Genomic DNA, 17,263 nt, shown 5'->3' with positions numbered 1-17,263 from the left:
TCATTAGCTTAGCATCGCTATTTGAGAGAACAGAGGACGTTTTTCCACACCTCTGCCTCCTACATACCTTTTAAAAGCTCTGATGGAAAAATTCCTGATGGAGTAAATGAACGACGAGGTCAATCTATACGGTGTCCCAGTCCCCAAAGACCACCTACACTACAGAGGGACCAGTCGCCATCTCAGTGCTCATTAAACACATGCAGCGGCGGTGCCTTTCCGGGACGCTTCTCAACCACATCCAGTTGTTAAAAAAAACACAGAGGGGAGGCTACAACTGTCTGCCTCTGTGGGGAAGCTTTAACCAAAACAGACATATTACAGATGCACCTAAATTATTTAACCCCCACCGATATTTACTACCAATTATTTTAAAGGTGTTTGCAATAAAGAAATGACCCAAGAACAGTTTCAATAGTTAATTACAATATTCAACACTAAATATTATTTTTTATGACAGATGCATTCTCATAATTTTTTCAACCAAACAAAAAAAAAAAAAAAAAAACAAGCACACAATTACAACTGAAGGGCTTCATAAGTTGCTTCAATACTGCTTGAGAAAGATTACCTGAAATGCCTGAACGATTGACGGTAACGTTTCGCTGCACGTTAGCAACATGGTCAAGAGATTGATCCAAGAAGTTCAGAAGAGACAAAGGGAAGGAATATGACTATTAAAAAAAGAGAGCTAAGTCTTTAAACATCCCTGAAAGAGAAACCTTGATGTGGACGAAAGATGAAGAGGAGGGAGGCGGTTGAAACGCTCGACTAACAGAAGACTTGGTGGCAGCCTGAGAAAAGTCGGGCGGAAGAACGAAGCCTACACTGAACACTGTGACTACAAAGATGCATGGTGAGGGCTCGGTGGTGCCCTGTGGCTGCTTTGTTTCCAATAGTACTAGAATCCTGCAGTATGTGAAGGCTAAGATGGATTAGTGAGGACTCTCCAGCCAAAGCGGAAGTGCGTTGGCGGTCGCCATGACAATGCTGTCCGAATAGTGCAGTCAGTAAGGAAGGAGGTAGGAAAAGGAGCCGTCCTATCATAGTTCCTTTAGCACAGGAAGCTCATGATGTCCCTTACACATCACATGACTCGTTGGTCATCCATGTCAATCAGAGGCCTTTGGCCATCTACAGCAAATAAGATTGAATAATGTAACAGCAAAGTTTTAAATCAAAGCAAAGAAATCACCAGCTTTTATGAGATAACGTGTACACACACACACACTTGTTAATCTTGAAAATTAAACTATGTTGTACACGTCGTTTATTTTGCATATAATATGCAAATACCATTTTCTGTTAAAAGGGTTAGGGTTAGGGTTCTAATCATGAAATTTAAACAATTCAAATAAACTCATTACCAGCATGTCACCTCTGTAGACAATAACAAGCAACTGGACCGCTGACTGTTAGAACTAGAAAGTCTGTATAAGTTTACACGCCTTCACGTGTTCTGCTTCGTGTAATGAGAACCTCAGCCATTCGCTACATTTGTCTAACTTACGTTTTTTTTGTATTTGTAGTTCTAGTTGGCCCGGATTTGACTCGCATCACCCATTGGCCGCTCCCATCACGGTAATGACGTCAGAGTTAAAGGCTGTCCGAATACGGCACAGCAGTCCGAAGCTCCTTTCCTCTCCAGGATAGAGTTCTTACCGTTGACCCCGTGAAAGGTCAAGGAACAGGAGCCAAGAGCTATAATTAGAACATTTCAGATGGAAGATACTAGAGCGGCCATCACAGTCGCCTGACTTGAACTCTTTACAAATCTCTGGTGGGATTTATTAAAGGCGACAGCAGCAGGAAAGCCTGAGAATATTAGTGGCCATGGGAGCAGCACTGATGGCTTACTCAGCACTAAAGATTCCTGTCATGAAGGGGTTGAATTACTCTCAGACTGTACATTAAAAGTCATTAAAAGTGGCCTTTTGAAATTATTTTTAACTTAGAAGAGCCAAAATGTAACATTAATTGTGTTCAGCCATATGAACTCTTCTTGTTTGATTCATTTATTGTAAATATCTGCTAGTTTAAGATAATATAAGGATTCCCGTGACAGTGGCGTACAGTCACACACAATTATAAGCAATGAAAAAGAAGAAAAACAAAGGATAACAAAATAGCCTAAGCTAACATTTGTGAAAGAATTAAGTTTGTATATTTTGCTAATTATATTTTTAGGTGCAACTGTAAATTCATGCGTCATAGGTGGAGAGGGTGGAGGTCGAGCAAACGTATAAATGCAAACCATTTCAGTAGCTTTACTCAACGATCAACATATCTCACATGGTTCTCATCAGGATGTTTCCTTTGTTTTTCCTCCAGTTAACTGGACACCCTGTGCCAAATAAGGCCAAGGTATCGTTTTAACACTTTCATAAATCATAAAACTGCCCCTTATCCCTGAAGATGAGAACAGACTATAGAGCTTTGGCACCATTTCCTAAAATACATAAAGAGAGAGAGAATAGGGGAAAGCTCAGGAGTAAAAGTGTGCTCTTTGCATCAAACATGGAAGCAAAATGTGACTCCATCGTCATCACCTGGAGCCGAGATGATCAACAATAAAACGATATTAAATTAGTTTGTGTGTTCTGCTGATGTTGGGAGAGGAACAGAGTGTCAGTCTGCTGTGTGGCTGCGGGAAGTTATGTAACAACAGGAGTAGGCAAAGACAGGAAGGTTGGCTTCACTAAACAAACACAGAAAATGATATAACTGGGTCTAAAATTAAAGAGGTTTTCTTCCTATCACATTGATTTTCTCAGACACTAATATTGAAGAACTTAACATCTACTGACTGAATCAACTTTAAAAGAAACCCGGTTTAAAACTAATGAGCTGCTAGCAAAGCTAATCACAGCTATATACAACATATAGATCGTCACCGTTATCTCACTGCAATGTGACCTCGCCCCAAAAAAAAAAAAAAAAAAACACTTGAACTGCAATAAACGTTAGCTCATTCCTTAAATACCCGGAAATGAGGCTCTCTGGGTGTGTCGTCTATTAGGTGACACTTGTTAAATGCAGCACAAAAAGATAAGAGGTGAAATAATGAAGACGCCACAACCAAGTAACCTAATTATATCTGAAAATATGCATCACACAGAGGATTCTTTGCTTAGTTTCCTTTCTGTCCAAAAAGAAAGTATTTTTTTTTTAGCTAAAACCCCTATTAAAGCTGTTAAATAATCCTAACTTATATTCAAGTTTAAGACAGCTGGATTAAGCAGAGATATAAAATACTTACAATGTGAGCACATCTCCAGGGGGTAACTGGCTTCATTTCCCTGGGAAATAAAGAAGAAGAATTAGAGTTAACCAAAAAACTACGGACATTCACCATACATACGCTTCCGACTAAACAAGCTTACAAACGATACATTTCTGTCCTAATTAAACTTTAAACTAGGACTGGATGATGAAAGCATATCCATAAAATAGAAATTATATTGATCGATATCGATAATTATCAAAAGTAATTCAAAACATACATTTTAAGTGCAGCCCTGGCCATTTTATGCTGTTGCTCAATGACCTATTTTTAAATTATTGGATTCAAATAACCTTTTACTCAACCAACTTTTCACCTAAACTCTACGTCTTAAAAAAAACAAAAAAAACAACGCGTGCTCTCTGACCTCTCCTAAGGCTGAAGGCGCGTTCCTGGCTCTGTGTTTGTGATTGGTTGGGAGGATGTAATGGCTGTAGTATTAACACTACATGATAGGCTAGAATGTTTTTTATTGACTCTTTTTTTCCCTACTGAACCACACATCCATCGATTAATATATATAGTTATTGAATTATTCAGGTAATGAATGCCCTTAGAGGCCTCAGATGGTGAAGTCACCAAAGGCATGGCTGCTTTCAGGCACACAGAACCAGGCAAGGAAATAGGAACCTTTGTTACGCACCAATGATTGATCAAGTAGTCATTTCTTGTTTTTGAAAAAATAGAAATTAAACATTAACAAGAGGTTCCCCTACATTCTAAATATTTGGAACTAGTAAATTAATACAATGGGGCCTTATGATTGGGTGCAAACTAAAGTCCAACAATGGACAGCAGTGCTTTTGTAACTTAGACGGTAGAGAATATATTGTGAAAACTTGTTTCATTTTTCAGCGAGTTTGTTCTTGCTCTAATAAGGTTCCCCCAAAGCCATTTCCTCACAATCACTCCACTGATAGGACCATACAAATGTAATCTGACTGGAAAGTTGAATAGGTAATGAGCATCAAACACAACTTAAAGCCAGTCAAAACTCAAGCGTGTCCCGCAGTGACAATTTTGAACGCTACTTATTATCAATAAATTATCTTAACAAAAGCTGGATTTTTTTCCTGAACACTTTGTATAACATTTTTTTACATGCAAACTTATATTAAGGCAAATTTGTTAAATATATATTTAAAAAAAAGACAGTATGCCTTTCAACCATAAACTGAGCCACTTGTGAATGTACTTAAAAAAAAAAAAAAAAAAAAAAAAAAAAAAAAAAAAAACAGCCAATGTTTTCTGATCAATTGTATATATTCCATCAACTCCACTTTGAATCCATTCAGTTAGAATTATGGAGCTTAAAAGCATGTTTGAAGATATGATTAAAGATGCACACAGACAGAGATCTTATACTTTTCCACAAAAAAAAAAAAAAAAAAAAACTTTTGCATGCCTTCATGAGAGTAGCAGCAACAAAGCAGATGTTTTTTGAGTTTACAAATCATGTAGGTTTACTGCACTTTAGTGGCACTGCTTTATGTTGGCACTGCAGTTTGTTATTTCGATTAATTTAACATATTTATCACGATTACACGTTCTACAGATATGCTACGCTGTGGTTATTGTGCCATTTAAATGAAATGTGCTTCTGCATTGCATTTAATTAGCAATAATCCCATTTTATATAATAATGCTAAACTATATAAAGCAGAACCTACAACCAGAGATAAACTACCTTCATTATCAAACCCAGCGAATCACACAGAGTTGCTGAGTTCTCAGCAGCGCCGTGTGGTTAAATACTAATTTCTCAGCTGCTGAGAAATAAGTATTTATACTTAGACTTCACTTTATTGATCCCTTTGGGTTGACTCCCTCAGGGAAATTGAATTTCCAGCAGCTTATAGAGTAAGGAAGTAAACAGCAACTACAATGTGCAAGCAAGTATAAAAACAAAGTTAAAAAAATAAAACGATAATCATTTAGCTAAATATAGGAAATAGCAATAATTGTTTACGGAACTGTGTGACTGTAAAGTGGATAAATCACCAGGTAGGTCGTTAAATTAGATTACTGCACTGTAGTGGTGGGTTAAGAAGAGTGTCCAGGTGTGCATGTGAATAAATGAGTGGCTAACACTCCGGTCCTTCTCTTCTCTGTACCCTATGACTATGTCCTCCCCTCCCAGTGAGCAGGGACAAAGAAGTTCTTAAGGTCTTTTGCTCCTTCACTTGGGAAGTCTTTCACTGAAAAGGCTCCTCTGGTTGCTGATGATGATGTGCAGGGGGTAAATAGTACTGTCCATAACAGCATCCAGCAGTTTGTCCACTGTCCTCATCCACGCCACAGTAACCAGAGAGTTTATCCTCATGCCAACCACAGAGGAAGCCCCTCTGATCCCTTTAACCAGTCTGGATGGGTCCTCCTTCCATGTGCTGCCCCCAAAGAACACCACAGTGTAAAGGAGGACACTAGCAACCACAAACTGGTAAAAGCAAACAGACTTAAATCGGAGGCAGCTGGACTTTCGCTCAGTTCTTTCTGAAAACACCTAGAAGTGTTGACCTGTAGGTGTTTGGGGTGACACCAGACAGGAACATCCTCCACCAGAACGATACTCCTCCTCTCAATCATCCCTGCTGCATCCAATGATGGCTGTGTCATCGGTTTGCTTCTGTATGTGACACGACTCAGAGTTATAACAGACCTTTGAGGTGTACAGGGTGAAGAGAGGAGGGGCCGGCACTGTGCCCTGAGGAGCTCCAGTGCTGATGACCACGGTGCTGGTCATGGTGTACCCTCAGCCTGACGCAGTGTTCCCTGTCAGTGAGATAGTTGGAGATCCAGTCCACTAATTAGGGGTCCACCCCTATCCTGTTCAGCTTTTCCTGAAGCATAGTGGCCTGGATGGTATTAAGGGCACTGGAAAACTCCCAGAGGAGAATCCTCCCTGTGCCGCTTCCCTCATCCAGATGGGAGTGGACTCAGTGTAGCGGGTAAAGGAAGTCATCCTCCACACTAACACCCGGCTGGTATGCTAACTGCAGGCAGTCCTGGGGTCTAAGGAGACTCAGAAAGAGTTGCTGCATTGTCCTCATTACGTGTTGAGGAAGTGCCACAAGTCAGAAACAATTCAATTCGCTAGGCTGGTTCTTCTTCGTCTTTAAGATGGTGGCCAGCCTCCCGAGCTGCAGGCTAAGGTTGAAGATCCAGTTAAAGTGGTAACCCAGTTCCCCAGCTGTCCTCTGACCTGGTCTGTGGTGATGTGAGGCGAAGATTGTGCTGAGATGTGGGAGGAAAGTGTCGTGATAACTGGGAGGGAGGCATGTTGTCGGAAGGAGGTTGCACCTGTGGTTGAACCTGTTGAAGTCATTCGGTTGGGTCACCCTCTCCATCGTCTACCCTACAGCTACAATCTTTGTGTTGAGACCCGTGTCTCTCATTGCTGTTCTCCTTCAGCGTCTTCTTCCCCTTTCTCCTGAAGCTGTCCCTAGGTTCTCTCACACACTGTTTCACTACCTTCACGGCCTGCCTTTAGGAAAGAAATATATGTGCGTGTGCAATCAGAGGAAGATTTGGTGGCATGACATAAGTTATTTTCAAAAGATTTAACAGAAACTGTCAATCCTGCATTAGCACGATTGTTTTGAAAGAAAAGTAAAAAAATAAAAATCAACAGTCTTGGATAAAAAGGGTGTTTATAAAATGGATACCATATATTAATACTGCGAGAAAGCACTGCCGATGCCAACAATGGCATAAGAAAAGCTTTGTTGTTGTGCTGAGGGGTGCTGATCTTTCTGGAAACATCAAACACCTCAGCAGCGGATTGCTTGGTATCAAGCAGAATTACTGCCCACGTCATAACCACTGACAACCAATCATTTTAATTGATTTTCTAGAATTTACTTAGCCTGTCATGAGGAAATATGGCTATAAGACCTAAATAAATTCTTCCCAGCAGCAGGCTGATCAGTTATTTTAGTTTAAATCAGGGGTCATGTTTCTCTTATATTTTGTAGGAGTTGACAGGCCAACTCAGAGAGCCACAACCAACAGAACTGTATGTAATATTACAAGTTTTAGAAAAAAATAAGTGATACGAGCATTTCTTTGATTTTCTATCTCAATAATTAATTAAAATATGGCAGTACTTTCTTTTGAAGTCAACAGAAAATGCAACTGCAAGAGTAATCCCATTCATGCTTTGAAGAGATTGTGCTTAATCCTTTAGCTGACTTTTACTGAATAAAAATTGGATCAAAGTCAACTCTGTTCGATGGCATATTATGAAACAAAATGTTTCTTTTTTTTTAAGTTTTGGCGCATTTAGTAAATAGGAGGGAGAAAGATTTTTTTTTTTAAATATATATATTTGATAATTTTGATCTTTGGTCAGAACAAGGAACTGATGTCTGGATTGACAGACCTCTAATAATTAAAAGCAATTTATGGATGGTTAATTGTTTCCAATTCACCACATAAGCCAACTAAATACAAAAAGCTACAAATTAGTCAATTAAAATTTTATCTTAAATGCCTTAATACTGTTTTCAATGCATTTTGCCAATACCATTTAAGCTTTGGTGGTTTTCCAAAGCCATGTATTTGTACTGTACCAAACGTTAGGGAGCAAGGCAGAGACTTTCTAAAGAAATAATGCCTTTGTGTGATACTGGCTCATGTTCAACGTTCACATCACTATCCCATTTCACCCAACACTGCAGTGTCAGCTAAGGTGGTGGGATCGCTGGCAGAGTGACACTAAACATTTCTGCGGGAGCCAATGAGAAGCGGTGGGATTGATGGGATGTACTTGCTGCAGCCAAGGGAGAGATCCCCCAGACCAGCGAGCAATCCATCGCTCCTTTAAGGAATGTCAAAGGAAATTTCCACTGGCAAATGTGCAAAGTTTTACATTTTGTTTTCAGCCAGGTCCAGAGGACAACAAAGTTGTTGTTTTTTTTTAACCCTGAGATGCATGAGTGAAGAGGTGACTCATACGCTCTTTAAATAAGTGGGTCAAAAATTACCTGTTTTGTGCCATTTTTGTTAGCTTTTTTTTTGTATTATAGTTGTGTCCACAAAAGAAAAAGAAAAAACATGTGTGAAATGATTTTATTTTTAACATTCTTCAAATTTTAAAAGCAAATTGCCCAGCATCCATTGTGTGTGTGTGGGCATGTATAACCAATGTTGTGAGAACCAAAACTTGATAGTAGACCAAAGTTGGGCTAATGTTTAGGTTTAGGGCTAATGTGTGAATTGAGTTTAGGATGGGTTTAGGGTTAGGGCATAGAAATCAATAGAAAATGAATGGAAGTCAATGGGAGGTCCACACAATGATGTACATACCAATGTGTGTACTTGTACTTGCAGTGGAACGAGAAATTTTTGTTTTGTTTTGCTAATTTTACTAGTAAATTGAGGACTTTTTTCTGGGCTAGGGGTTATGATTAGGACTGGTGTCAACGTGTCAATTGGGTTTGGGTTGAGGTTAGGGATGTACAGGTAAAGGTTAGGGTTATGCCATAGAAAGGCTTAAAATTAATGGAAGTCAAGGCATGGCCCTCGCTTTGTATTTTAAATAAAGATGTGCGTGTGTAATTGTCTGGTACCCTCACGTTATGCGGTTGTGGCAGACTACAGTTTCTGGCTGTGATCATTGCACACAGTGTTTGCCCCACCGACTGCTGACCCTACGGTCCTTGTTGGTTGGGCAGCCCAGCCCACCATCACTGTTAAATCATGGTTTTATTGAGGATTATTTTTTTAAGATAATACAAAAGATAACTAAGATTTAAGATAATACTAAACGTGTATTAGATGTTTCTGATACATGTATCAGTAACATGTTGCCTCTAAAATAATCTTTAGAGGGTCATTTTTGACCCACCTTTGGAAGCTTGAGGTAGTAAAATGTATATACATTGAAAATGTGTCATATTACCGACACATTTTTCAGGGAATCATTGGAATACAAAATTATAGCTTTATGATCAAATAAAATACTTGTTGTGTGACAGATCAGGTCTAAAAGTGCCAGTTATGTCATATCAGCTCATCTCGGTGTTGTAACAAAGAGGAAGGCTTGCCCCAGAAAAGTTGTGGTATTTTAAGAGCAACCAGGAGAAAGAGGTGACACGGGATTAACCAGGAGAGCGCCTTAGCATTTGACACCCTAGTGGGGAGAGCGGAGTCGGCCTGTAGCGCAGAGATCAGTGGTTGACATGTACACAGTTTTCCTGTTTCACAGTGGCTGGGCACAGTCTGTTCAACAGAGGCTATTCTGGAGTAGCTCAATCTCAAACAAAGAGGGAAATTAGTAATCCTATTTATGTTGAGTTATCAACACACACACTATGAGAAACAGTCAGTACTGGGAAAAAAGGAATTTTTGCAAGAATAAATGACAAACTCTTACAATGCACCACTAGGGATTCAGTATATGTCAGCATGACGTTTTAATAAAGCTTTGATCAGAATCTAAAAACCCAGATCAGATTATCTTTCCTCTGAACTACACCCCAGACTTCCACGCATGTTTAAGTGCAAACTGTAGGGTCTCTGCAGGTAAGGAGACTTAGGGCAAAGGAGATTTGGTCTGAGGGATTACAGGTTTACTGGCCAAGGTGTCAGTCCTTTCCTGTGGCCATCAAGGAGTAACTCTTGCCGTGTCTCCCTGTAACAAACCCCTTCAGGCACAGATGGGCCGAAACAACAAGACTAAAACAGAAAAGGAAACGCACAAAGTTCTTTCTTGCATACAGAGAGGAACACAGGCAGCGAGGGATGGACTGGACTGCTCATCAATAATGCATGCTTCATTCAGAATCAATTGGACCAATGCGCACACAACACGTTTTGCATAATGAAGAGTCTGGCAAAGCGGCGGGTTCAGTAGCAACGCTGCAGCCGACCCAAAAACCCGGCTAATTATAGACCTGCAGGACTCGTAGCACCAGAGACCTGAACGGCGCATGCGGCTGCCGAGCTGAAGTTCTCTGCTGAACCTCGGCGCGCTCCTCCTTACAAAGAATATCAGGAAATCAGACGGCAGAAAATAAATAAGCCACTAGCGGCAAGTGACTGTGTTTCTCACCCGTTTTAATGCTATAAAGATGCAGCGGTAACATTGCAGATCGACTCTTAAAGGAGTCAAATTGCTGTCGAAGCGACTGGGGTTAGTAAACAATCTGTCAACATGACCAGCAGTCTGTCTGATTCCTCTTCACACCAAGCATGTTCCCAGGATATTGGGGGTTGCATATATGCGTTTCTCTTAAGGTCTTTGGGATAATAACTGCAGGGTATCTTTTTTTTTTATATTTCTGTTGCAAAAAAACAACAACTGTTCAACCAGAAACAGCACATAGACACCAATGTTGTTGATTAGGCAGGATGGCTGACGTTGATGAGCACCAACACATCCAGGTCTTCCTGGTACGAGCCTGCCTGCTAGCCATTGGTCTGGTAACCTCCAATCAGACAACATCCTGAAGCAGAAGACGGTCAAATGCCTCCGCTGCGCTGGCTGACGTCACTACAAACTTTTCATCTAAAATCGAACATTAGTGCTCCGAGCCGAGAATGCCGTCCTCATAATTGACCAGAAACCATCTCCACAATGGAAACATGGAGACGGATCTGCACCGAAGACATTCCCACACCCCCAAAAGGGGTTTTATCCGCCCCATCGTGACAATCCCTAAATTAAACCTCAAGGACACCGAATCTTCTATCAGGCCAGTTGCAAGCATGGTCCAATCAGTCTGCACATCCTGAACAGAAATTCAACTCTTTACTCTAAATTAGGGATGCACCGACATGAAAATGTAGGCCGATATGGATGTCTGATATTAATGTGGCCGCTATGTCCGATAACCGATATTTACATAAACATTTACTTTCCTGGGTTGATCAAATTTTGACTGAAAACTAAGCCAAGTGAATTTTTGAATGTGGGTTATAATCTAACTTCCACGCTGCTTTTCGTTTATCTTCCTTCGACACCGTGAAAAACGACCACACTGCTGACATTGCATCTCTGCTTCGTTTAAAAACCCCACAATCCTGGCCGCGATGCATTACTGCCACTGTCTCATGGCCAAAAATAAAAAGGCATGACCAACCCACTCCCCTCCCTCTCCCGAAACACTGGCACAAACGGCAACTTGATGGAAATAAACATGGGTTGTAAATATCGGCCCAGTTTCATTTATCGGACCGATACGATGTGTTAAAAAATGATTAAGACTGGCCGATACCGATGTTAATGCCAATATATCGTGCATCCCTCCTCTAAATTACTGGGGATAAATCCCCAGATAAACCTGAATCCCTGATCGGCAACGACGCGTTAGCCGTTTTCAAGCCAACTGTTTGATGGTACTTTCAACAATCTAATAAAAGTAAAACAATAAATGAGGAAAATAAGTTATAGAAAGACAAAAGAAAATTCCCCGCCAGCTCTCAATTCATCTGATTAAATTGGTTTTCCCAATAAATCCTACTTGTCAACAGTACTGCAGTAATTACAGATATTATTATAGTGGTGCTCTTTGCTGGAAAGCTGGCGAGCCAAGCGCAAGACTTAAAAATCATTGAGCGCTGCAGGAGGCAAAATTAGCAAGGTTCTAAACCCGAGGACCCGTCATTCTGCTAATCCGGTCTGTGGCGCTCGGTCCACACCTCCTAACGCCAACTACCAAGCTGTATCAGAAGTCTTTAAGCTAATCTTTATAAAACCAATTCTTCTTGTCAGTCCATCCCAAAATGGGACTAATGGTAGAGCTATTTATTTTTTTTACTGCACTCTCAAAAATATATAATGATCATTATTCAAATAGCTGGAAAACAAAAAAGAATTGAATCATCAGGGCAGGCATCAAATCAAAAGGCTGCTCAGGCTCGACCTCTGGTCTTTAAATGCAATCACGTCCTGCAGCTCTTATTATGTAAACTATAAGATCTCTGCTGTCCGCTTTCTACCCGAGTGAAGCGAGGGAATCCTTCCTGACTTAGAAACCGCGACATTTATGTGATTTTAAATGTGTTGACAGGTTGCTCCCATCTTTCTCAGCTGACTTCGCTCAAGCAGAGATGATCACAGAGCTACATGCCCCCCCCCCACCCCACACACACACACACACACACACACAAGCATGTCGGAGAAGATCAAGCTAACCTTAGACGAGTGCTTCACGATGAACATACTGAACCCGTTACAGAGTCACAGAGTGGAGATGGGCTCCGGCTCTTAAATAGAAGTTCCTTTTTCCCTTTATATGGCTGACAAAAAAAAAAGCAAACTAACAAGCAGCAGGAAATGAAAGCGATTAGACTTTGTGAATAAATGTTGAATCTCACAGGTTAACCCTGCCTTTAGAATAAAGGTTTCTGGTTATTCTCTTTGTTTTCACCCAGTCCAGCTCTTGATCCTGATTTGTGCTGCGTGTGCCTGAAAGCACTGCGCCGGCTTTAGGAGTCAAAGGCAAATATGAAAACAATTAGCTAAATCTGAGCTGGCTGAAGGAACTCCAGCAGGGCTAATCCTCTCAGCCGTTTCTCAGCCCAACTCTGGCCTTCTCTACAAAGACCTCGTAAAGACCTCAGGAGGCCAAGTGAACCGGGCAATGCCGGACGCTTCTTACTCGCCGCCTTGGATTACAGCGTCAGCGGCAAACAGGGACTTTAACTATGGCTCTGGGTTTACAGGAAAACATACACGATCACAGCTACTTCTGTTAGCATTTGGTTTAAAAGAAAACCTTCCTTTTCAGGTAAAGAAGAATTTACTGACAAAAAAATGATGGATATCTACATGACTGGATAATGAAGCAGAGCATCCATGTAGGTTACTGCTACCCCCGTAATAAAATCCATTACTCCAGCGTTATTAGACAGGGGTCCTACCATGTTCCCCTCTAATAGTGTTGCTTCTGTTTGGGGATGTTTTTAACCACTGAGCCATGAGAAGGTGTGTCAGAGTGGAAGAAAATCTACATCCAGTGGTTATCCATGTTTGCTCTTACCTGATGTAATGTTTATACTTCACATCCAGACCAAGTGATACATTTAGCAGGAAATGAACGACCAATGGTATCATGTCTGCTTCTGCAGATTGTTTCGGTAGCGTCTCCTTTACAAGGAAGGCCGGGGATGCAAATCTGACGCCCATCAATCAGCCAGAAATTCAGCTTTTTGCCAACAGGAACCGTTTGTTTCCCTGTCCGGCCCCATTATTTCATACCTCCACAACGCCTCCGGCTGTAAGCAGACCACACAGAGGCAGGCTGGCCTTGACCAACCCGTTAAACGGCGCTCCAGGCGTTCGTTCTGCACCTAGCCTGGAAAACCAGCGACCGCTGGCTCCAGCCCTGAAGGGGCCAGAGAAGGAGACGGGAGTCCAGATGGAGCACGTAGGGCGGCTCGTCCGTTGTGCTGGAGCTTCTCTGTGGTTTTTATCTGGTCTACGTTAGCTGCAGCTAAATCTGCATGTGGGTGGCGCTTGACTGCCACTCAGCATACGGTCCCGTTAGCGTCGCTCACTGCACTACATGCTTAGACGACATCCAGTCCCTCTCACCCAGCTGACCCCTAGCAGCCTTCAGACCAACTGCAGGATGGCACGCTGTCTGAAAGAAACCACGCCCCGCCTTTACCCTTAGACGTAGTGGTGAGTGCTGCAGAGCGCAAACATGTTTTTCCCCCGTTTAATATCATTATCATTTTTTGCTCCAGGTTTACTCGTGGCTCCTGCAGCTTCTGAAAGCAGAAAAGGAGGCAGATGTTTTAGTCTCCTGTGGAGCCAGCTCCCAGCTTGTATCCGGTCCAGGAGGAGTGGACGCTGGACGCCAGGGACCCATTGCTATCGGCCGGGTTCCCTTAGATGTAAAACATTTTAAATTAACGTGAAAAATAAGCTGAGCTTCACTGAGTTTGCTTGAGAACTGGGATCACACTGGAACGCTTTTCCTTTTGAAGGGGAATTGGACCGAACTGGCCCTGAGATGCTGTTTGTTGTGAATGAATCGAGATGAATAATTATGCACTTGGATCATTTATTGATTAAAAAAAAGTAAATCAAAGATCCTTAGTCAAGGGTATCCAATCAACATCCACCTGGTCGTGGGTTTTGATTTCTCCCGACTTATTTTCTAGAACCTGTGGCAGGTGTTCATACTTTTTCTAGTTTCAGCATCAGCCAATCAGCTCAGTCTCCTTCCAGCCAACACCTCCCCATTAATCAGACCCACCTGCTGCACTAATCAGTCAGCTCTGCTCACCTGTTCACATGCCTCAGTCATCCACTCACTGCCTGACCGTCTCGTCTTGTCTTATGTGACGTGTCCTGCCTCTACCAGTGCCTGTGTGCTCAGCCAGCTGGACTCTTCAGAGAAAAGTTGTCTGCGTGCTGCACAGGTTTTCCTGTGAGTTGCAGCCGCTCTCTCTGCCCGTTCTGGTGGTTCCTCGCTCCACATCACAGTCATTGACCCCAATGTTAAAACTGCCCAGTAGGACACCCATTGATCAGTCACCATCGAGTAAGGCCGTCTAACACAACTGCTCGATATTAGCCAAACACACAACTAGAATATTGTTAAATAATATGATGACAGTTGCGATTGAGCCATATTGTCCTCCGTTCTATGTTTTCCATCCTCATGACGTCTCCACTGCTTTCCCTGAGCCGAGTGGGGCCATTAAGGCTGGTTAAAGTCCACTCACCTGCAGGCGAGTGCCCTTTAGCGGGAGCTGAAGTGGGGACGTTGATTGGACGTGACAATATTGCGACGGCAGCTGCGATTGGATATACTGAGCGGCTCTAGCTGCCGAGGAGGCCTCGTCTTGTCACGGTGACACAGTTGCACATCTGCCATGGCTAGCATCCAGCTGTGGTCTGGTGTAAAACCACTCTTTGGTCAAGGTTCTTATTCAGCCAGGGGAGAGACACCAACGCCTCACGTTCTGACCTCCCCCCATGTTTGTGCCAAGATGCTTTCATAAACAACCACCCACCATACTCATAGTTAAGTATGACAAGGAGTTTCATAACAGTTAGACTAAAAACCTTTACCAAGCAACCAAAGATGCCTCATGAATGTTTACCACAGCGATCAAACATCATGCAATGGGAATAGCAGCGAGATGCCACTGGCTTCAGCGATGAGTTGCATCATGTTCCAAGTTCTCCCCTCTAGACTAACGAAACCCTGGTCCTGGGCGTGTTCCTGAACAGTCAGTGCTGATGTAGAAAGGTCAGGTTGAAACCTGAATTATCATGCTGACTAAAGGTTGCTTTATACTTGATGCATGTAAAATCCGCATCTGCAGCATTTATGCTCCATGCGGCTCTTCCTCTGAAGTCGCGCTGTTCTCCTAGACTCTAGAGGGCAGCGTTGCGCTCTTACACCAAACGTACTACACCCAGCTACACGTAGAAGTAGAAAACACTGCCGTTTCCAACATTTAAGCAACTTCCTTTCGTCCAAGAGTGACGGCGATTTTTGCCCGGGAATTTGTTAACAGTTTGTTGATCACGCCGTTTTTTGTTCGTTTTTTTGGGCTGAATCATAAAGATGTCCATTCACAAACCTCCGCTAGAAGGAGCATTAGCTCGTACGCCATGTTTTTCCGCGCGGGGCTGTCCGAGTAGTCACAAAACTTCACAGGTGCGCAGAGTGGAAACTTTTGGCTGCACGGAGGGGCGTGGAAGCCATAATGACGCTACATGGCCGTGCGGGTTTAACAAGCACAAACCAGGCTTCACACACAGCCTGGCATTCATGACAACGGGCAGAATCACTGACTTTATTAACTATTTACAACAACATTTTTATCTCGTCACAACAACTCCAATGCATTTTTTTTGTTTAAAAGGAGCACGCAAACCACGCCTACCGGTCACAACAAACGCCTTGTTTCAGCCTGGAGGGAACAGATGCTTTAACCAACGCTTCCCAGTTTGTGTTTACACACAAAACGCAATAAGAATAAAAGAAGCAAGCTTCAAATAGAACATGCCGGTTAACGCATCGGCTTTGCAAAGAAACTATTTATTTCAGCTGTTTTTCTAAGTAGTCACTGGTGTGAAAGGTGGAAGACCCGGAGAACGTTCAGCACAGGCCCAGACTCAAGAGTCAGAGCTCTGGGGAACCACACACAGCCTTTCATGACTGACTAACCTATCAAAGTAGGGCAAAACTAATTAGTCAACCCAATCGATGAGGTCGACAACAAATGACTGTCGAAGCTATACCTCCTCCACAAACGGTCCAAACCCAGGAAAACGGTTTCTAAACAGCAATGCGCCTCAGGAAGTGTGTGGGACCGCGCCGTCTCCATCACCATCAATGCCGTCGGTCCAAAACGGAGCCCCAGCGCCATGTGTGAGCACCGAGCGCCGCCTCAGGACCGCTGCGTCTCAGGCCGAGTCAGGCCTCCTTTCTCACCAGCACCACATAAGACCCAGAGGTGTCAGAGGTGCGGCGCGACAGAACAGATCGTGGACTTCGGCCGTGGGCGGCTTCTTAAGGAGCGGTGAGAGTACGGCGCTGGACAAGGCTGAGCGGTCAGGAGTCTGAACGCGGTACCCGCTGCTCACCGAGGCCATTTCAGCTACACCGGGTAACACATTAGCAGCAGGAGTAAATAAATGATCGACACGGCGCTGAAGCTGCCGGCTAGTTCGGTCCTCGCCTGTTTTTAAAGAATCTGGCCCAACTCTGGACTGCTGTTTGAAATATTTACAAATCACTGAAATCTACACACTTAGAGATTTCTTAAACCATTTACTGAATTTATGACAAAACAAAAAGGTCACTGAAGCGTCAATGTTTGACCCTGTCTAAGATGATCTACATGACGGATAAAAATGGAACTGAACTCGTTATTAATTTAGAAAATACACTGGGGTGCGTATAATCCAGCTCAAACTCAACTTCAGCACGTACTCTTTCCAGCAGGAAGTGAAGGAATTGCCATATCTACGCATGTCCCCCACCTATATCTGTTTTTAAATGATCA

At 42.6% G+C, this 17,263-nt stretch overlaps 1 protein-coding gene across 1 annotated transcript in view; it reads right to left on the bottom strand.

Moving 5' to 3' along the window:
* The window catches only part of ppp3r1a (protein phosphatase 3, regulatory subunit B, alpha a), a 57,271-nt gene that overhangs the window by 24,008 nt on the left and 16,000 nt on the right, over nt 1–17,263 (bottom strand). The window contains exon 2 of the mRNA XM_012872811.3: nt 3,260–3,299. Within this exon, the coding sequence (XP_012728265.1) occupies nt 3,260–3,299 (40 nt within the window). The remainder of the gene's footprint in view (nt 1–3,259; nt 3,300–17,263) is intronic.

This window comes from Fundulus heteroclitus, chromosome 22, assembly GCF_011125445.2.
Source record: "Fundulus heteroclitus isolate FHET01 chromosome 22, MU-UCD_Fhet_4.1, whole genome shotgun sequence".
NCBI classification, from domain to species: Eukaryota; Metazoa; Chordata; class Actinopteri; order Cyprinodontiformes; family Fundulidae; genus Fundulus; species Fundulus heteroclitus.
Note: the sequence above shows the minus strand (reverse complement) of the source record. Positions and strands in the feature narration are given on the sequence as shown.